The following is a 22,132-nucleotide window of genomic DNA, read 5'->3' as shown; positions in this document are numbered from 1 at the left end:
GGTGTAGTGCCAAGCAACACCGCAGTAGCTTACCATTGTCGCCGGCCACCCGATGTAGCCAGCTGAGAGGGTTGTGGTCTGTTACTATGCTGAAGTTGCGTCCATATAGGTAGGGCTGCAGCTTCTGCAGGGCCCACACTATAGCGAGGCACTCCTTTTCCACAGTGGCGTAGGCCACTTGCCGGGATAAGAGCTTACGGCTGAGAAACACCACCGGATGCTCTTCTCCCTTCCCATTTACCTGGCTGAGTACTGCACCCAGGCCAAATGCACTGGCATCTGTCTGAACTATGAACAGTCGGGTGAAGTCTGGGGCTTGTAGGATTAGGGAATTGGCGAGGGCAGCTTTCAGTGCTCTGAAGGACCGTTCACAGTCATCTGTCCAGGTGACTACTTGCGGTAGCTTCTTTTTGGTGAGGTCCGTCAACGGCTTAGCAAGAGCACTATAGTTAGGAACGAACTTGCTATAGTACCCTGCCGTACCCAAGAAGGACATCACCTGCTTATTTGACTTGGGGGTAGGCCAGGAGGTGATGGCATCGACCTTCCCTGGCTCTGGTTTCAGGGTCCCGCCACCCACACGGTGTCCGAGGTACTGTACCTCAGTCATGCCAATCTGACACTTCCCTGGCTTTATAGTCAGACCAGCGCTTTGGATCCGCCTGAGCACCTGCTCCAGGTGCCCCAGGTGTTCCTCCCAAGAAGGAATAAAGATGGCAATGTCATCCAGGTAAGCGACTGCAAACCCTCCTAGTCCCTCAAGCAGCTGGTCGACCAATCGCTGGAAAGTGGCAGGAGCATTTCTCATGCCAAAGGGCATGACGAGGGATTCATACAGCCCGAATGGGGTGATGAAGGCGGACTTTTTTTGTGCTTCCTTGGACATAGGAATCTGCCAGTACCCTCGACTCAGGTCCATGATTGTCAGGTACTGGGCCCCGGCTAAGCAATCCAGTAGCTCATCGATGCGTGGCATTGGGTATGCATCAGGTGCTGTGATTGCATTTAGCCTCCTGTAGTCCACACAAAACCGGGTTGTCCGGTCCTTTTTTGGAACCAGAACTTCAGGCGAGGCCCATGCACTTTTGGACCTCTGGATCACTCCCAGAACTAGCATTTCATCGATCTCCCTTTTTATATCCTTTTGTACCTCTAGGGAGACACGGTATGGGGGTTGACGGACTGGGGAATGACTCCGTGTCCACCTGGTGGGTGGCTAGGGATGTCTCCCCTGGGACATTCGTGAAGGTCATCAGGTAGGGCCGGAATACCTCCCACAGCTGGGACCTTTGTTCCTTGGGATAGCTGTGGGTTGAATGCCGCCTCCTCGATAGACCCTCCATCCCGGGCCGAGGCGAGCAAGTCCACCAAGACTTCACTTTCGCCTTCCTCGGGAAGACTACACACAGGAAGGGCGAAGGCTTCTCTGTCATGATGAGCTTTCATCATGTTGACATGGAAAACCTTTTGCCTCTTCTTGGCATGGTCGATGGTAACCACGTAGTTTACGTCATTGAGGCGCTGAGGCACAAGGTATGGACCCTCCCAGGCCGCCTGAAGCTTGTTCTGAGTCATTGGGACTAGGACCCACACCTTCTGACCACTTCGTACACCCGCTCTCAAGCGTGTTGGTCGTACCATAGCTTCTGGCTGGCTTGGGCTTGCACCATATTCTCATGCACCATCTGCGTCATTGACTGCATTTTGTCAAGGAGCCGGATGACATACTCCACAACGGACACTTCTGGGGAGTTCAGTTCCTCTTCCCAGGATTCCCTTACCAGACCAAGGGGCCCCCGGACTCGTCTGCCATACAGGAGCTCGAAGGGGGAAAACCCCGTTGAGGCCTGTGGTACCTCCCTGTAAGCAAACAGGTGTGAGAGATACCTCTCTCAGTCGCGTCCATGTGACTCAACCAGCATCTTAAGCATCTGCTTAAGGGTACCATGAAATCGCTCACACAAACCATTGGTCTGTGGGTGATAGGCACTTGATACCAGATGCCGCACCTGCATATTCTTACAGAGAGCCTCCATTAGACGAGACATGAACTGAGTCCCCTGGTCGGTAAGCATCTCCCTGGGAAATCCTACTCGGGAGAATATGGCCAGGAGGGCATCTGCCACCTTATCAGCCCTGAGGACAGAGCCACTGCCTCCGGATACCGGGTAGCATAGTCTACCACAGTAAGGATGAAACGTTTTCCAGAGCTGCTGGGGACGGCCAGAGGCCCGATGATGTCCACAGCGACCCTCTGGAAAGGCTCCGCTATCACCGGCAAAGAGATCAGGGGAGCTTTGGAAGCAGGCCCTGACTTTCCCACTCTTTGGCATGTGATACAGGAGCGGCAGTAATTGGCAAGATCTGTCCCCATTTTGGGCCAATAGAAGTGGTGAGACAGCCGGGCCTTGGTTTTGCTGACCCCCAAGTGTCCGGCGAGTGGGACCTCATGGGCAATCCACAGCAACTCACTCCTAAAGCGGTGAGGCACCACCAGCTGTCTTTCCTTCAGCTACTCTTGTTGGGGGTTACAGGGAACAGTCTCCCGGTACAACCTTCCCTGGTCCCAGAATACCCTCTCCTTATCGGTCTCGGGCGTCTCTGCGAGGTCCCTTAACGTCTCTAGACGGTCATCAGTTCGTAGAGCCACCTGGAACTCTTGGCTAGAGGCAGCCAAAAGTGACGTTAAGGTTCCGACCTCACCGGGACCCTCTGGGACCTGTTCTGGGTCCGTAACCTGTTCCATTATCCCTCTGGGTGAAGAGGTGTCATAAGGCAAGGTTTCATTTGCGTTCTGGGCAGTCTGACTGCAGGTGACAGCACCGATGAAGGCTGTCTTCCCGGGGGATAACAACTCTTCCCCATCAGCCTGACAGGTACTACGGGCGGTGTCACTGTCTGCTGTGACACTGGTCAGCTGCATTTGGCCACTTTCCTCGCGGTTCTCATGTCTGCCTCCATCTCTGTCAGCACAGACACTTACTACCTTGGGGTCGTCCTCAGCCACGTCACCTTGCAGCGTGGCATGGCTGAGTTCCCCTGTACAAACCTCCACTTTATTACCATGCACAACATTTGTAATCACGTTCTGGATATCCGCATTCAGGTCGCATGACTTAACAACATTTGCATCACATGACTTATTGGATTCAGGAGGATCATCAGGGAGAAATTGTGCAACTAATCGCCCCAGATCAGTCCCCAATAAAACATTGGTTGGTAGATGTTCGTCCACCCACACTTCCCTCCACCCTCTCCCAGCACCCCAGTCGAGGGGAACAAGGGCCATTGGGAAGGATTGGTGGACACCCCCCGCCAAGGCGACAGTCAGGAGTTTTCCCGGGATAAAGTTTTCAGGGGGTACCAGTTCGGGGCGGACCAGTGTTCTGTCAGCCCCAGTGTCCTTGAGCCCCACAGTGAGGGTTCCGCCCACGGTGACGGGGTGTAGGTTCTCGCAGGCCCTACCACCCGCCTCCTTGGCCAAAAGGAGTTTCACCCGGCCCTTGGATGTGGGGTTCCTCTTTTGCCTCTCTGGACAAGCGGAGCTGAGGTGTCCAGGCTGGTTGCAGGAAAAACACCTGTGAGTGTCAGAGGTGGGCCGGGCACTGGTGGATGACACAGGACCTACGGGAGGTCGGCTGGTAGGGGCAGGAGTGGTCGTAGTTGTCATCTTACCCCCTTTCCAGCTGGCGGTGGACGGCTTCCGCACCTCCGATGCACGGTTGGCCACATAGGCATCGGCAATCTGGGCTGCTTTTGAGGCCTCCTTGGGCTCTCGGTCCATAACGAACTGTCGAACCACCACTCCACAGGACAGACATGTAGGAGTTGGTCCTTCACCATGAGGTCCTTTAACCCCTCAAATGTTGTAACGGACAGTCCCTGGATCCACTGGTCAAAGGTGTTCTGGAGCACACCCTCCAAATCGCTGTAGCTGTCACGAGGTCTGCGCTGGAGGGTCCGGAATTTTTTTAGGTACACCTCTGAAGTCAGCTGATACTTCCGTATTAGGACCTGCTTTATGGCCCCATAGTTTCCCCTCTGCTATTGAGGGAGACTGGCAAACGCGTCCAGGGCCTTGCCTCGCAGCCCTGGGGTTAAGTATCGTGCCCATTATGCTGAGGGTAACTGGTACTGCAAGAAAGTCTTTTCAAATCCCCTCAGAAAGGTGTCCAAATCCCCGTCCTTTTCCATCACAGGAAAGTGCTCCGGTCGGGGCTTAAAGCTGCTGGCATTATTGGACTCACCGTTCAGTGAGGAAGATGTCTGCTGCTGGGCTTTGAGGATATTCAATTCATGGTCTCTCTGGGCTTGGCGCTCTCGCTCGGCTCTCTCAGCCTCTCGCTCGGCTTGCTCAGCGTGGGCCTGGCGCTTGGCTCTCTCAACCTCTCGATATTGCTGAATGAGGTTTAGCCGTCCCTGCCGGTCATCTGCAGCGAATTGTTGTAGGGCAATCTGCAGGTAAGAGTCCATGTTGCCCCGGTCACTGCTCTGGCTTGCAGTTGATGGTGGGGACTCTGCAGAAGCACAATCCTGGGCTTGGCTTGCATCCTTCTCCAGCACTGGGGAGCCGGACATGCTCTGCGCCCCATTGTAAAAGTTCTTTAATGAGGTCCTGCCTCGTTTTGCCATGGCCATCAATCAATTTGGATCTGAAGAGTGCAGCAAGAACCTCCTTCTTCTGCTGATTGTACCAGGCTTCTGTCACAGCATCTATTATTGCAAAATAAAAGATAGGATAGGAAAACAAGAGAGAGGGGAAGGGGTAACTGCTACACGTACAGTATTGTTCCAGGTATATTTAAACACTGAGTTCGATCCTCAAAACATTTGCAAGTTTTTAGTGAAATGGATGATTGCTCAAACCAGATCACTAATGCTCTATATCCCACCGCTGCCAGCAATTTGTCATGAACAGGCGGGTAAGTCACTCAGAAATCCGCAGCTGTTCACTGATTTGTTACACACGACTACTCTCTAGCGCCCCCCTTGTCTGCAGGCCACTTTTGGTACTGCAGGGCAATGCATAAGATGAGGCTGCTGAGCTAATAATGCCAAATATTGGAGGTCTCACAGCAAGGGTAAATGTATATATCACAGATTCCCGCTAATGGAATTATATATATATATATATATATATATATATATATATATATATATATATATATATATATATATATATATATACATATACATATACCTCCGTACCCTTAATGATAGCACTCCAATAATTCTATGCAATACAATTACGCTGCCATCACCCTGACTTTCTACAAGTAGCTGGGGACCCGTTTCAGATAGCATAAGGCCCTTCGGGTTTATTGGATTCGTATATAAAGCATGAGGAAGAAACTATTACATTTTTATATATTTAATCCGAAAATAGGCAGTGTTTAAAGAATATACAAGAATTTACAAAAGGGAACAATACACATTACGGCATAGACAGTTACATTAAAATAAAAGGTATAAAAGTGAAACTTACTAAGCTTGTGCCATAGAAATGGCATCTACTTAGGGAGGGAGGGATTCCAAGAGAAGAAGATGGTAGAAGAACGGCTAGCATCACCCTTCATGATGCCCTCCAAGTACTGACTCACCCCCCCTTGGAGCGAGTCTCTTTTATGCCTTAAGCTAGCCCCCCCTTGTGTGACATCATTTTACAGTCACTTGTGGGCTGGACTTGAGATGGTTACAAAGTTCCATAATTCTAGGGTTTTTCATATCTTTGCTCCTGGGTCACACAGGTGAAAGATATTATCGTCATATTTTATATCTCGATTTTTTAGTTACATTGATACCAAACACAACGCCTCTAGCACAATTTTACCGGCCAATACTAATGTGTCGTGATTCCGTCGATCTCCTAGTGGAACTAGACCGTGCGTTTGGTTCAGCACTCCACAGGGATTCTGGAAATATGTTTCTTTCATTTTTCTAGCATTAAAGCAGCACTTAAAACCTGCTTTGGAAGTTTTCCCGCCAAATAGCACAAAGGATTGTCTTTCTCTGCATCTACTTTTTCTGTAGATCTTCCATCCCCCATGTCGTAAATACCTAGACTCTCAGGCCGATCAGAATCGTCATGACTATCTCTGGCTGATGGTGGACAGGAGGGGGATGGAGACCCTTCAACAGTTTTACATGACAGCAGTCATCTTTAAATCTGTGTCATGTATATGATCTGAAACCTGAATTATGTAAGGCAAATTGACATATTTCTCACAATCCCTTGTCAAGAGGTTAAGTATTTGATGGAAAAGTCCTCCTCCTCAGCAACTGTTCCTCACATTAATAGCGTCTTATTCCTGCGCTATTCACAGAAAAATTGCTATGCAACCCGTGATCCGTTTTTTATACATATTGGGTCATGTGGTGCACCGGTCAATCACATCCACGCCAATATTTGGTATGGCTGTGATGGCTCCTGAAGTGCCCACAGCCTAAAAGCTTGGTGATTGGCTATGCTACAGTGTTTCAACAAGCTTTATTCAGATGTCAAACCCAAACAGGAAGACGGACGTACAGATAAATGTCTGTGATCGGGTCCAAGACCAGGACACCCAGTGTAGGTACGAATTCTGAACTTTACAGCTTGGATTTGTTCATCTCTACTCATTACGAGTTCCGAGCATAATAGTGCTCGCTCATCACTACCTAACCATCAGATACAGTTTGAAGGGGGGGGAAAAAACAAACCACATGCAACTAGAAATATTAATTAGATATAGCAGTCAGAAATTTTTTGTCTAATTTTGAACACTGTAAATGCAGCTTCATTCAGATGTAATATTTAATCTTTAAAGCCACATTCTCACAAGATCAGTATTTGGTCAATATTTTACATCAGTATGTTTAACCAAAATCAGTAGGGAAACAGTCAGAGGAAAAGTATAATAGAAACATGTGCAAACAAGACCAAATTCTGAAAGTGTGAACATGGCGTAAGAGGTTTTTCAATAATTTGTGTCCAACTAACCACATATTAACAATCAAGCTCTACTAACCTTCACCCTGTCCAGCAACACCTCTCTACTGCTGCTCTTAATCTTTGCAGATCGACTGCAGGGGTAATAGGGAAATAGTGCCGGTGAGCCTAGTGATCAGCTGCAGTGGTCACATGTGAGGAGAGGCGACGATATGGAAGGTGAAAATGCAAAATAATTTTTAACATTAGCAAGTTGAAAATCATTAAAACATTTAGAAAATAATGAAAGCATTTAAAAAACAAAAACCCATGGGATTTCTTTTGCACAATCCATCTACTATGGTGTCATTTTCCCCTATGTGCACAATTTATTGCTTGTTCACACAATTTTGGATGCTTTTTTTGTGGTGAATTTTTTTTTCCTTGTCCTTTTTTGAGCTGCAATTATTTTTTTTAACCTGCAGCATATTAACACCTTAAGGTTTGTGCTGCACTTGTTCAATTGAATTCATATTAAAAAAATGCATGAACAACGCATCAAAAACATGTATAATTCAGGCTTCTTTCTGCTAATATTCTTATTTTTTAAGTGGAAAAAACATTGCAGCGAATCACTACGAGTATACTCTAACGCCCGGGGTCACACGAGCGCTGATTCCCTCATGTGAGAGTATCAGATCGATTACACAAGTTTGCAAGGGTAAAATTGTTTGAAAAGAGGTGATTATTTTATATACTTTTGATCGCTGAACTCCGTAATAATATTAAAAAAAAATACCAGAGTACAGTTTTTTTTTCCACAAACACTGACTGCATTTGTGGGTCTAGACAATCGGAAACTCAGGAAAGACGACGTGTTCGAAACAAAAATGAAAGCTGTTGAGTAAAAGACATGGGAGTCTTTTAAAGAAGTTGTGAAGAAACTTCTAGGCATCAACAAAAGTCCAAAATTTCAGTCCCTTGTGGAAAAGATGCTGAAATGTTTCAAAGCCTTGGGAAATCTGTTGAATTGAAAGTTACATTTTTTTATTCCCATTTGGACTACTTTGCTGAAAACCATGGTGCTGTTAGCGAAGAGCAAGGAGAAAGATTTCATTCGGATATCAGGGAGATGGAACAAAGATACCAGGGATGATGGAACATGAACATGATGGTGAACTACTGCTGGCTACTTCACAGGCCTTCTATAAGAGGAAAGGTATCAAGAGAAGCTTTGAAAGGAAAAGGCGCAAAAATAAATTTCCAATAAAGTTGCGGAATGAATGTTAAAGAAATGTTTATATATAATATGTTGTGTACATTTTGGTGACAATAAAATATTTCTTGTTCATCTCGCTTGTATGTAATTTAACACCTTCACACCCCCAGCCAATTCTCCTTTTTTTTTTTTCTTTGCTCCCCTTCATCCAAGAGCCGTAACTTTTTTTTATTTTTCCGTCAATATGAGGGCTTGTTTTTTGCGGGATGAGTTGGTTACTTTTAAATGAAACCATAAGTTTTATCATATAGTGTACTGGGAAACGGCAAAAAAATTCCAAGTGCAGAAAAATTGCAAAAAAAAGTGTGATTGCCTGATAGTTTTTGGGATATTTTATTCAAGTTTTTGGGATATTTTTTTCACCGTCTTCACTATATGGTGAAACTGATGTGTCAGTATGATGCCTTAAGGCCACTTTACACGCTACGACATCGCTAAAGCGATGTCGTTGGGGTCACGGAATTTGTGACGCACATCCGGCCGCGTTAGCGATGTCGTTGTGTGTGACACCTATGAGCGATTTTGAATCATCGCAAAAACGTTTAAAATTACTAATCTGTGACATGCCCCCCTCTTCCCAATTATCGTTGCTGCTGCAGTTACGATGTTGTTCCTCGTTCCTGCGGCAGCACACATCGCTACGTGTGACACCTCAGGAACGAGCAACCTCTCTTTACCTGCGTTCCGCCAGCAATGCGGAAGGAAGGAGGTGGGCGGGATGTTCCGGCCGCTCATCTCCGCCCCTCCGCTTCTATTGGGCGGCCGCTTAGTGACGTCGCTGTGACGCCAAATGAACCGCCCCCTTAGAAAGGAGGCGGTTTTCCCGGTCACAGCAATGTCGCTAGGCAGGTAACTAGTGTGACGGGTCTGCGCGATTTTGTGCGCAATGGGCAGCGATTTGCCTGTGACGCACAAACGATGGGGGTGGGTACGCACGCTAGCGAGATCGCAGCGTGTAAAGCGGACTTTAAGTCAGTAAGAGTTTATAGATAATAAACATGTATAGGTTTACCTTTATCTAAGGGGTTAAAAAAAATTCAGATGTTTGTCTAAAAAAAAGAAGTCGCGCAATTTTGATGCCATTTTCCGTGACCTTTAGCATTCTCATTTTTTGGTATCTATGGCTTATTTTTTGCGTCTTAAGCTGACGTTTTTAACGGTACCACTTTTGCGTGGTGCTAAGTTTTGATCGCCTGTTATTGCATTTGGTGCAAAATGTGCGTCGACTAACAAACTATTTTTGGCATTTTGAATTTATTTGCGACTATGCAGTTTATTGATAAGATTAATTGATTAATTCATATTTTGATAGATCAGGTATTCCTGAACGTGGCAATATACACGTGGGGGGTGATTGGAATTTTTAGGTTTTATTTCCTTTATTTTTTTTTTTTATTACTTATTTTTATTTTACTAGTTCCTCTAGGGGACTATAAGGATCAGCAGTCTGATCGCTCATTCATTGCTGGTGATCACAGATACACAGCTGTGATCACCAGAAATACTCACCTCGTTACTGGCAGCACTCGGCAGGGTTAAACAGGAAGTTACTCATGCTAGCTACAGGAGTCATCACATGACCCTGTGCTACCATGACAACCATCAGCTCACAATGATCACATCACAACGCTGCCGGTGGAGCCGGTTAAGTGAAGACTTAATGTGGCGGGAATTTAAATCGCCATGTCACTTTCACATCGCCATTTAAGGGGTTAACAGGCGCGGGTGGAAAGCCGATCCACTTGTGCCAGCGAGGCACATGTCAGCTGTTCAAATCAGCTGACGTGTGCAGTTGCCTGTGATCAAGTTAGAACTTACCGTTACGGCCTGCGGTCATTAAGAGGTTAATGCATGTTTTCTGCAAAATCCATATGTGATGGCTAAAACTAGATATATTTTTTTTAAATCAAGGCATAAGATATCATAGGGATCGGTCATTGGAATTGAAACAATTTTCATAAATCCAAATTTTGCATACCTGTGTTATGGTAATGACACTCAGATCAAACGCCGATTCGAGTTTGATCAGAGTATCAGCATAGTATGATCTGATTGTCTCGCATGAGAGAATTGGAGCACACTGTCAGAAGAAGATAGAGATCAAAATTTCTCCATCTTCTCCATTCTGCGAGTTTGCGAAAATCAGGCTCCATTCGAATATCATCTGAGTGCAGTCCGATGATTTCCACCCAGACTTTAATGGGTACATGCTATCCAATTTGCACTACATATCGCAGTATGCTGCAATTTTTTTCCTCATGCTCAATCGGCATTAAAAAATCCTGCTGTTAGACATTGCCCCATAAAATAACATTGGTCCTAGTGATATTTGATAAAGTATCGGAGAGCACTCGTCCGATGTTGATGCTCGTGTGAGCGAGCCCTTTAAGTGCAATACACAGCACTCAGAGCCACTCAGTCTTCTATAAGAAAAGAAAAAAATTACAAATTGATTCACCATGTCTATGATAGAGGAAGGCAGGACAGGAAGAAAACTTTTTTTTTTTTTTACAATAGGCTAACAGACATACAAACATAATTAATAAATACAATTCACAAAACATTTTAATTATTTTCAGGCTCTGGTGACTGTAAAAATTCATAGGGGTCCGGAATGTCTTGCTGTTCTCCAACGCTGAGACGAGAAGGGCTGCCTGAAGTGGAAAGAAAAGAAAACATTTAAAATGATGAATCCAAACAGCAGGTTGCTTACAAAAGTGTCCCTACTTTATGTTCTTTAATTGTATCCTTGGCTATTTTTCTACAGATACTATGCCTGCACACAGACACAAGGGAATGAGCATCCACATACCAAACCTACTCTGCATACCATGCTTTTAGTACAAATAGGGTGTGGCCCGCTCTCAGTGAGCTGGTCATTTCATCTAGTGCTTTCAATGGCTGTGTGTTCAGTTGGGACTTAGTCCCTCTCAGCCCTAATTCACATTGAGGCATATTTTGACCCATGATGAGGTGTTAATATTAGAGAGTGTAGGTACCGTTCCGACTGGGTAAACCTTGTCGCGGTGGGATGACTTTATGCTTTTTTGATCAAAAACAGTGTTTATTAAGTACCCTATGTTTATTTATATGCACTAAGCTTTTATTCAGTTACAGCAGGGTATACGTCCATGTTATTGTCGTCTTTGGTTTTTCTTTGTTCTATGGCCAGTGTGAGCTTACAAGCTGCATGTATACCAACTCATACTCCGGCTCACTTTTTTGTTTTTTTGTATAACATGAATAGGTAAAAATTGACCTGCAGTAATAATCAAAATGTATCCAAAGCATAATTCATTATAAGGCAATATAGAAAGGCTGCCTGCAGGGCAACAGGAGAACCAACGCTCCAACCATCTTCTTTTCATCAGCGCATCTTTGTTTATTGCTAGAAATGAGCACAACCAAACAGTAAAGTTCAGTGTTTGCACTGAACATAAATTTTACAAAAAACATCAGTGTTCGAGTGCTGTTCGTATGCTGACCACTCGGGCGAGCATCGCTGTGCCCGGGTAAGCTCGGTCGAGTGCTAGCTACTTGGAGTTTTTGAGTGGCTCGCACTGGATGTAAAAACAGAGTTATCGGATGTAACGTGTACAAAACAAACAACCTACCCTCCCCCAGAAACGCACTCTTTATCGCTGGCTATACTCAATTAGTGACTTGCATTGGGGTTCAGGTCAAGTCCGGGTCCCAAACAGAACTTTATCTAAACTTCGGCTGAACCAGACGAACCCAAACTTCAACAGGTCCGCTCATCTCTAATTATTACCCATAGAGATTGTTTGATATAATACAATGGCCCCTTGTATACATTTGTGATTACTGCAGACGTGGTCTCCTGTTATTGTGGCTGTACCTGACAATATGCCAAAAGAAAAGGTGCTAGCTTGTTCACCACTTATGCACTGTATGGGAGCCACGTCACTGCTGGCCTGCATTATAGACAAGAAAATTCAGAAAAAAGGAATTGGCAGTCCCAGAGGTATAAAAAACGATTTTGTTTCATAGAGTTTACACTGGAAACATGTCAGAGGATTAATATGGAACTGCACACGGGAATTTTTTAATAACGATATCAATAAAGTAAATCTTGCTTTTCTCTCTCTTCTGGGAGTGCCAATTTCTTTCCCTTGAATTTTCTTGTACCTGATACTTTATATGTATTTTTAATCAGGAGGAATTTATTCTGATATCTTCCATATATCCATTCAAGTATACATGGATGATTTGAAGTTTAATATCAGACACGGCACAATTCTCAACTACAGTTAGGTCCAGAAATATTTGGACAGTGACACGAGTTTTGTTATTTTAGCTGTTTACAAAAACATGTTCAGAAATACAATTATATATATAATATGGGCTGAAAGTGCACACTCCCAGCTGCAATATGAGAGTTTTCACATCCAAATCGGAGAAAGGGTTTAGGAATCATAGCTCTGTAATGCATAGCCTCCTCTTTTTCAAGGGACCAAAAGTAATTGGACAAGGGACTCTAAGGGCTGCAATTAACTCTGAAGGCGTCTCCCTCGTTAACCTGTAATCAATGAAGTAGTTAAAAGGTCTGGGGTTGATTACAGGTGTGTGGTTTTGCATTTGGAAGCTGTTGCTGTGACCAGACAACATGCGGTCTAAGGAACTCTCAATTGAGGTGAAGCAGAACATCCTGAGGCTGAAAAAAAAGAAAAAATCCATCAGAGAGATAGCAGACATGCTTGGAGTAGCAAAATCAACCGTCGGGTACATTCTGAGAAAAAAGGAATTGACTGGTGAGCTTGGGAACTCAAAAAGGCCTGGGCGTCCACAGACGACAACAGTGGTGGATGATCGCCGCATACTTTCTTTGGTGAAGAAGAACCCGTTCACAACATCAAGTGAAGTCCAGAACACTCTCAGTGAAGTAGGTGTATCTGTCTCTAAGTCAACAGTAAAGAGAAGACTCCATGAAAGTAAATACAAAGGGTTCACATCTAGATGCAAACCATTCATCAATTCCAAAAATAGACAGGCCAGAGTTAAATTTGCTGAAAAACACCTCATGAAGCCAGCTCAGTTCTGGAAAAGTATTCTATGGACAGATGAGACCAAGATCAACCTGTACCAGAATGATGGGAAGAAAAAAGTTTGGAGAAGAAAGGGAACGGCACATGATCCAAGGCACACCACATCCTCTGTAACACATGGTGGAGGCAACGTGATGGCATGGGCATGCATGGCTTTCAATGGCACTGGGTCACTTGTGTTTATTGATGACATAACAGCAGACAAGAGTAGCCGGATGAATTCTGCAGTGTACCGGGATATACTTTCAGCCCAGATTCAGCCAAATGCCGCAAAGTTGATCGGACGGCGCTTGATAGTACAGATGGACAATGACCCCAAGCATACAGCCAAAGCTACCCAGGAGTTCATGAGTGCAAAAAAGTGGAACATTCTGCAATGGCCAAGTCAATCACCAGATCTTAACCCAATTGAGCATGCATTTCACTTGCTCAAATCCAGACTTAAGACGGAAAGACCCACAAACAAGCAAGACCTGAAGGCTGCGGCTGTAAAGGCCTGGCAAAGCATTAAGAAGGAGGAAACCCAGCGTTTGGTGATGTCCATGGGTTCCAGACTTAAGGCAGTGATTGCCTCCAAAGGATTCGCAACAAAATATTGAAAATAAAAATTTTTTTTTGGGTTTGGTTTATTTGTACAATTACTTTTGACCTCCTAAAATGTGGAGTGTTTGTAAAGAAATGTGTACAATTCCTACAATTTCTATCAGATATTTTTGTTCAAACCTTCAAATTAAACGTTACATTCTGCACTTGAATTCTCTTGTAGAGGTTTCATTTCAAATCCAATGTGGTGGCATGCAGAGCCCAACTCGCGAAAATTGTGTCACTGTCCAAATATTTCTGGACCTAACTGTATATGCTGGGCCTGGTATAAACTTCAAGTGGGCGAAGGTCATTATTTAACGTCATAACTGCAGATGTTTTTGATGCTGTGTATTTTCTCTGCCCCATAAATCAGCAGTGCCTTACAGTTCCAACAAAGTGGATGGATTTAAAGAAATCTCCTGCCCCCTGTGCTTTTATTATGCTGAGTACCCACATCTGCAGTGCATGTCTGAATTAGCGGCATGTCATTTTCTCTTCCCAGGTCTCTGACTTTTATGTTTTTAGATTTTCCCTATAAAATTTCATTAGGTGCAGAAAATCTGCAGATTAAAAAAAAAAAAAAAAGCTAAGAACACATGTAATCCTCACAACATTATCAAAGTTTTGTTAAAGCCAAAAACCAGAAAGTACAAAAAACAAAGCAGCGTTATTTAAAAAGCGACATACCAAAAAGGAGATTAAAACTGCAATGTCAGAGGGGCGGGGCTAGCCGATGGTGGGATAGGTCGCAAGAAGACGGAGCTCCTGTGTCCCCACGGCATGACCCCGAATAAGAGCAACACCCCGGGTCCCAGGCTGGTTTGATGGTCCGCAGGAAGGGGAGAGAGCAGCAGAAGCAGTGGTCTCTGAGGGAGAGGGAGCAGACATAGCTCACTTCTTCGGAGCTACAGCGGCGCCGCCGAACACCACCATACCTTCCAAGATGGCGCCAGCAGAGGCCCACCAGACACATAGCAGAGCGGCCCCGCGGAATGTAGCCACGGACTTGGGTAGGTTGGATCTCTTCTCCGACACGGACCAGCAGACTCCAGTGACTGAAGACACTAGCGTTCCACAAACAGGCTGCATGCAGGCCTAGACCTCAGTCCACCTGATCCACGCCAGGGGGCTTTGGATACGGGAAGCAGGTCTGTACCACCTGGGGAACACCATACCCCATCACAACAGCATCAACTAGCTAGAGAACAGAGACGCCCCAGCTCAGCCAACATGCCCCACAAACACAGGGGAGAAGGAAAGAAATGGCCGGAACCTGATCAGACACAAGATGGGGAGATGTACTGGGACTGGAGAGCACACATCAGAAATTCCGACCAGACAGGAGATGGATGCTTTACTGGGGAAACTGAAAAAGTATCAAAAACAAGATATGGCTTCCATACAAGCAGAAATTAACCATATAGGCCAGCGCATGGCAGATACGGAAGAGACACAGGAACAGCTACTCTCCCATATTGAATCACACCAACAAATATTGTCAGAACACACCATACAAATACAGGACATTCTAACCCACTTGAATGATACTGAAAATCGGCTTCACCATAACAATCTGCGCATTAGAGGCCTCACTGAATCAGTAGAACCATCACAGTTAGACTGGGCCCAAAAATATTTACAGACTTCCTTCAACATGACCCTGAAGTGCATGTAGAACTGGACTGCATCCATAGATCTCTGGGCCCTAAGTCGCACAATTCTGCCTGACGAAGAGATGTAATATGTCGGGTCCACTTCTACAAAAAAAAAAAAGAAGCCATATTGCAGTGCTGTAGGGATAAAGAAGCAGACACATCCAAAAGGGACCTCCCTAGCTGTACTCCCAGATCTTGCACGCAGGACCCTACAGTTACATAAAGCCCTGAAGCCACTTCTTTTGGCCCTCAAAGATAAAGACATTCCATATAGATGGGGATATCCCTTCCAACTCATAGCGAAAAAGAACAGGAAGTCGGCGATCTTTCGGTCTCTTTGAGATCCTCCCAACCTCTTGGGGACCTTTGAACTACTCATGATCAACCTACCTGACTGGCCGACCCCTGAAGTTCCTACGCCTTTGTCCCCGAGTCCAGAACAGACAGGATGGAGGGTCCCCTCGATCTGGACATCGCTGATTACCTACTGGATTGGAGAAAGTTGGCTGGAAAAGGCCAGAAGTCGCAGGGCAGCATTGGCGGAGACACATGGTCTACCTCTGGGTGCTACTAGGGACGAGGCATCTGACACTTTTATTCTTGAAACGCATCTTGTTTCTTGAGTGCATCTCAATTACTATTCCTCCCCTTGCCCTTCCCCTTCCCTTCTCTCCCTCCCCCTTTTTTTCTGACCAGAAACATGTTCGTTATTGGAGCAGACGCAATATAGTATGGTTTGACGCACCTCCCCAAGATACATACCCCCAGATCGAGATTCAAACTGACTTAGATGCTTTGTCCCATAGGATGTCCAACAATGGGGCTCGAGGTGCCCTATATATTATGTTTTGTATGCGGTATTTTGTTCTGGGTACATTATTTACTGCACTCTATGTCAGATGCTGTATGCTCTATATGTTTAATATAAACTTAACAGTTGGGTCTGTGTCCTACCTGCCCACTCATCTAGTGGGTGGACAGGAGATGGGGTCATACTGTGTGTGGGGTTGTGTCGCGGGGGCCTCTCAGTCTGCCAGAAGCTTCCCCGTACCTCTCTTAGGGACGTGGCAAATTGCCACACTAGACAATAGTCTATTTAGTTTTACAGGATTTGCAGGCTCCCTTATCCTGCCTATCTCACTTGTTTCTCTTTTCTACTCTTTAATATATCTCCCTTTTCTTATGGTGTCGCACCTAACCTTCTGTACCTACAATGCCAAAGTTCTGAAAAAAGGAGCCAGATTTTATACAGTATTCACAAGAAAGGAGTCAAAATAGCTCTCTTCCAGGAGACACATTTTATAGCTTCCAATACACTTAGATGTAAAAACAAAAATTTCCCAAGTTTCATAGCCCCACCCCAACCGAAAGGCACGCGGGGTATCCGTTGCCTTCCATAAGTCATTTCAACCGGACATCCTTGGGCCGGACCGGCGCTATTCCTTAGGGTCTCCTTTATGAGTAACCTCTACACTATCACTAATATATACTTCCCCAACCAGGGCCAAGTGGTTTTCAGGATGGAGATATTTGAAAGATTAGCGGAGTTTGCAAGCGGTTCCCACATCATCCTGGGAGGAGATTTCAACCTAACTCTAGACCATGCACTGGATTCGTCCTCCCGTAAGTCGGCAGTCCCCTTCTCGGCAGTACATAGACTGAAGAAAGAGCTGGTATCCCTTAGATTGGTAGATCTCTGGAGGGTTTTACATCACAGAGTCAGAGACAGTACACAAATTGTTCTAGATTGGATCACATATTCATATCATACGACCAACTAGACAACTCCCCGGGTTCCTTGATGGACGTCTTCCTCTAGTCGGACCACACGGCTGTATATGGGGAGCTGGGGGTAAGAGAAAGAGAGGGAGTGGGATACACTTGGAGACTCAACGACAACCTGCTTAAAAAAGAATAGTGTTTGGGAGAAATACACAAAGACATTACAAGCTTTGAAGCAGACCATGCGACTGATCATACTCCTAATCCTTTCAAATGGGAAATGCTAAAATGTGTGATCCAGGGAGTCTGTATATCCCACGGATATAGACTTAAAAAAGAGAGCTCAATAGAATTAAAAGATTTGCTGTTAGAACTTGGCCAGAAAGAGACAACAAATAAGACCAGATTTAGGTATATTCTCAAAAACAGAAATTTCCAATCTTCGCCACCAAATATTATCCATACTTTATCGAAAATCATTGCGCATCAGAGACAAATTTTGCAACAATATTTTTCAGGTTGGCGATAAGAGGGGAGACTGCTGGCCTGAACTTTATACCCTAGACACACTCAGCCTTCTGTCCGTACTTTAAACTCACAGTCAGGGATTTCGATTCACTCTACGTCGGACACATTAGAGGAATTCAGAGACTATTACGAAAATGTATATAACATTCCAACACGGTGTGCCTCAGACCCCAACCCGACACATCAAAATACCTTAGACTACCTAAACAAGTATGCACTAAATCCCCTCGGGGAAGTGGAGATAGCAGAATTAGATAGTAAAATATCCAGCGGATCACAGGCAAATTTAAAATTCAAATAGCTTTATTTCTAACATTAAAAGTCCACATCATGGAATCCAGCAGAAAGGTAAAAGGAATATGAAAGTAAGCATCATCCAACGCGTTTCGACATATCAAATGGTCATAAAGTCTTATCCATGAATAAGACTTTATGACAATTTGATATGTCGAAACGCGTTGAATGATGCTTACTTTCATATTCCTTGTACCTGTCTGCTGGATTCCATGATGTGGACTTTTAATGTAAGAAATAAAGCTATTTGAATTTTAAATTTGCCTGTAACCCGCTGGATATTTTACCTCCTGAACTGTGGACGCCCTCACCTGGGATCATCCGTGCAGCATCAAGTGATCCAGTCCCTCCAATATTGTGAGCGGTGAGCTGGTGTCGTGGTTGTTTATACAGAATTAAATGAGGATTTTACAGACCTATAGCTTAAACACGCTATCAAGGGTCTTAAATCTGAAAAAAAAAACAAATAACAGGCCCAGATGGGTTTACCCCCGGGTTTTATAAAATATGTGGGGAGGCATTTAATTCTATATCTAAAACAGATTCCTAAACAGACACTCCAAACTCGGATTACGGTTATCCCTAAACCTGGAAGAGACTCATTAATATGCTCCAACTATAGACCTATCTCATTAATAAATGTAAATGTTAAATTATACTCTAAAATGATCGCATTGAGATTAGGCCCTTTCATTCCTAAATTGATACATAGAGATCAGGTAGGGTTTGTCCCTGGCGGGGAAGCTCGTGATAATACCAACAGAACTATATCTCTGACGACCTGGGCTCGTCAGCGTCAAATCCCAGCATGCTTATTGACATTCGATGTGGAAAAAGCGTTTCAAAGAGTCCATTGGGGCTTTCTAGAAGCTTCCCTCCAGGTAATAGGTATCCGTCCACATTTGATACAATGAATTAAGGTGCTATATCACGACCCAAGAGCACAGGTGGGCATTAACAGACGTTTGTCAGGCACTAGACAGGGCTGCCTCTTATCCCCATACCTCTACTTCCTAGTAATGAAATCTTTAGCTAATGCACTCAGGAAGAATCTGTCCGTGAGAGGGATACAGATGCTGTCAACATCACATAAAACTAGCATTCTTTGCAGACGACTTCCTGATTTATGTGCCAACTAAGAGTTAGGGGTACTTTACACGCTGCGATATCGGGACCGATATCACTAGCGAGCGTACCCGCCCCCATCGGTTGTGCGTCACGGGCAAATCGCTGCCCGTGGTGCACATCGCTAACACCCGTCACACGTACTTACCTGCCTAACGACGTCGCTGTTGCCTGTGAACCGCCTCCTTTCTAAGGGGGCGGTTCGTGCGGCGTCACAGAGACGTCACACGGCAGCCGTCCAATAGTAGAGGAGGGGCGGAGAAGAGCGGCTGGAACATGCCGCCCACCTCCTTCCTTTCTCATTGCCGGTGGATGGAGGTAAGGAGATGTTCGTCACTCCTGCGGTGGCACACATAGCGATGTGTGATGCCGCAGGAACGACAAACATTGCTACTCACTGGACAACGATATTTGGTGTTTGGACGACCTCTCCAACACCAACGATTTTTACCACTTTTGCGATCGTTGAAGGTCGCTCATACGTGTCACACACTGCGATGTCTCTAACGACGCCAGATGTGCATCACAAACACCGTGACCCCGACGATAAATCGTTAGCGATGTCGCAACGTGTAAAGTACCCCTTCGCGTGCCCATCATCTTGAAGGAATTTGAGGTCTTTGGTGGACATTCTAACTTTAAAGTTAACCTAGAAAAAACAGAGATCTTAAACATATCTCTCCCCTCTGGGGAGGTAGATGCTCTTAAGCCCTGGTTTCTCTTCAGGTGGAGCAGTAACTACATCAAATACTTAGGGATTAAAATCCCCTCAGACCCACAAAAACTATATGACTATAACTTACCAGACCTTCTAAATAACATACAAAGACCTCACAGCCTGGCATAATATTCCTCTCTCGTGGTTCGGCAGAATCAACACGATCAATATGGATAACCTACCTAAAGTATTATATTTCTTTCAGACCATCCCACTCAATATAGGCAAAGCTTTTTTCCACAAACTTAAAAAGATAGTGAGAAACTTTGTCTGGCACGGTACTAAACCAGGGCTGAAACATTCACTACTGACTAGATCATGCTGGGACGGGACTGCCTGACTTTAAGGCATACCATGCGGCTATGGTGGGCAACTGCATCTTAGACCTTCTACATAATAAAGATAAAAAATTATGGGTGGAGATCCAATATGACCTGTCCCCGACCAAGGCACAAGGAATTTTCTGGCTGTCACCTAAAAACAACCTTGAGAACTTGGTAATCTCCCCAACCCTTTTGTCCTTAGCCACTGTGTGAAGGGGCGTTAACAGACTGTTCAGGCTGACTGGGACCAATAACACCATTGGTGGGTAATCCTAGGTTCCCATGTTGGTTCTTTGAGCTTCTCCCCACCTGGAATCCAGTGTCTACAGGAGGATGCCGCAGATCAGGAATATAGTTTCCAACTCCGGTTGCAGACCTTTGGCTTCCCTGTTGGGTGATAGGCGAACAGAACCTGGCCACTGGTTCCAATAGCTACAATTGCGCAGCTTCATAGACTCTCTGACTTTAGGATCTGAAACGAACTGGGGGCTGACCCCCTTCGAGCAGTTATGTATCCTCTGAGACCCACCAGCACATACAGTCTCGGTGATTTACAGCATAGTGGTGCCTCGAGAAGCAGGAGGAGACTTGCTAGACTACATGAGACAATGGCAGAGACACCTGGGACGGGACTTCCCTAGAGAATGATGGCTTAAATCGTTTACATTACAACATAAAACAACCATATCCTGTAGGATGCAGGAACTTCACTTTAAAATACTTATAATAATAATAATAATGTCCGTGGGGTCAATGCTGCATATTTGGTGGACCTGTCCGGGAGTTCGGGGACTACGGGACGATATTTTTGCACTTTAAACTATAAAAATCATGTGGAGGTGGAACCCTCACCGGAAATAGCACTCTTATCCATGTTTACGGGAGCAATCTCCAAGGCCAAAAGAGGCCTGCTCTTGTACTTTATGGTTTCAATGAGACAGATCATACCGAGGCACTGGAGATCCCCAAAGGCATTTAGGAGGGTGGATTGGGTGGAGGCTGTCAACACGCTGCGACGCCTTGAACAGATGAGAGCATTTGACGATCAGACTGACTCGGTATGCTTTGCTATCTGATATCCATGGCTCCAATTTAAAGAGTCACAAAAATTTCAATATTGGCTGGACCAGGGAACTCTACTATAAAAGACCACCCGGCAGTAGTGCGGGACCCCTTTCATGGGGTGGTGGTGTGGCGTGATAACATAGAACTCCCCTTCTCTAACCTTTCTTCCTTTTCTTACCCCCTCATTCTTTATATTCTTCTTCCTCACCTGCCTCAGGTATATTTTTCACACGTATGTTTAGTATATAATCGTTGGACCACCGAGACACAGGTTCCATTATATTTGGAAACAATAATTTTGTTTAGTTGTTCCTAAACTTGCAATTAATACTGTTTTGTTATACTCAGACTGGGAACAGAAAGTCAAGTTTGGATATAAAATGTTTCAGTATATTGTTTAATGAGCAATGGAATATTTCTGTGATTTTTTTGTTTGTGCAACATAAAAAAAAATATTAAGCGAAAACTGCAATGTCCAAAATGTACTACAATTAAAGGAAAAAACAAGGTGTAAACCACAATGAAAAAAACGCGCAAGTAATACAATTTACTTAATAGGTACAGAAATATTGCAGAAAATGTGAGACCTCAAAAACACACCAAATACTCATTGTGGAAACGTAGCCGGCTACATTCCCACAATGGGATTTTGAAGAGTGTGCAGAATTTCTGCCCTTATGTAAATCAGTTTACTTGCGTTTTTGTATGTATGTATGTATGTAAGTAACATATCTTTTTGATGCCGTGGTTTTTGTCTCTTCTTGGTATGTCATTCTTTAAATAAAGCTGTTTGATTTTGATACTTATGGTATTTGGCTTGGACAAAACCTTATCAATATACTTGGGTGCAGATTATACGAATTTT

The 22,132-nt window shown here is 44.7% G+C and overlaps 1 protein-coding gene across 7 annotated transcripts in view; it reads right to left on the bottom strand.

The window, feature by feature from the left end:
- Positions 1 to 5,181: 5,181 nt before the first annotated feature.
- The window catches only part of BRD9 (bromodomain containing 9), a 326,359-nt gene continuing 309,408 nt past the window's right edge, over positions 5,182 to 22,132 (bottom strand). For 3 of the 7 annotated variants that reach the window (XM_075315007.1, XM_075315012.1, XM_075315013.1), the window contains exon 16: positions 5,186 to 10,840. In XM_075315007.1, the coding sequence (XP_075171122.1) occupies positions 10,752 to 10,840 (89 nt within the window). In that variant the 3' untranslated portion in view covers positions 5,186 to 10,751. Of the gene's footprint in view, positions 10,841 to 22,132 lie in introns of all 7 variants that reach the window. The other 4 variants (XM_075315010.1, XM_075315011.1, XM_075315009.1 and 1 more) reach the window with 3 other exon arrangements.

The sequence above is a fragment of the Anomaloglossus baeobatrachus genome, chromosome 6 (genome assembly GCF_048569485.1).
Source record: "Anomaloglossus baeobatrachus isolate aAnoBae1 chromosome 6, aAnoBae1.hap1, whole genome shotgun sequence".
Lineage (NCBI taxonomy): Eukaryota > Metazoa > Chordata > Amphibia > Anura > Aromobatidae > Anomaloglossus > Anomaloglossus baeobatrachus.
This window is presented reverse-complemented; position numbering and strand designations above follow the sequence as displayed.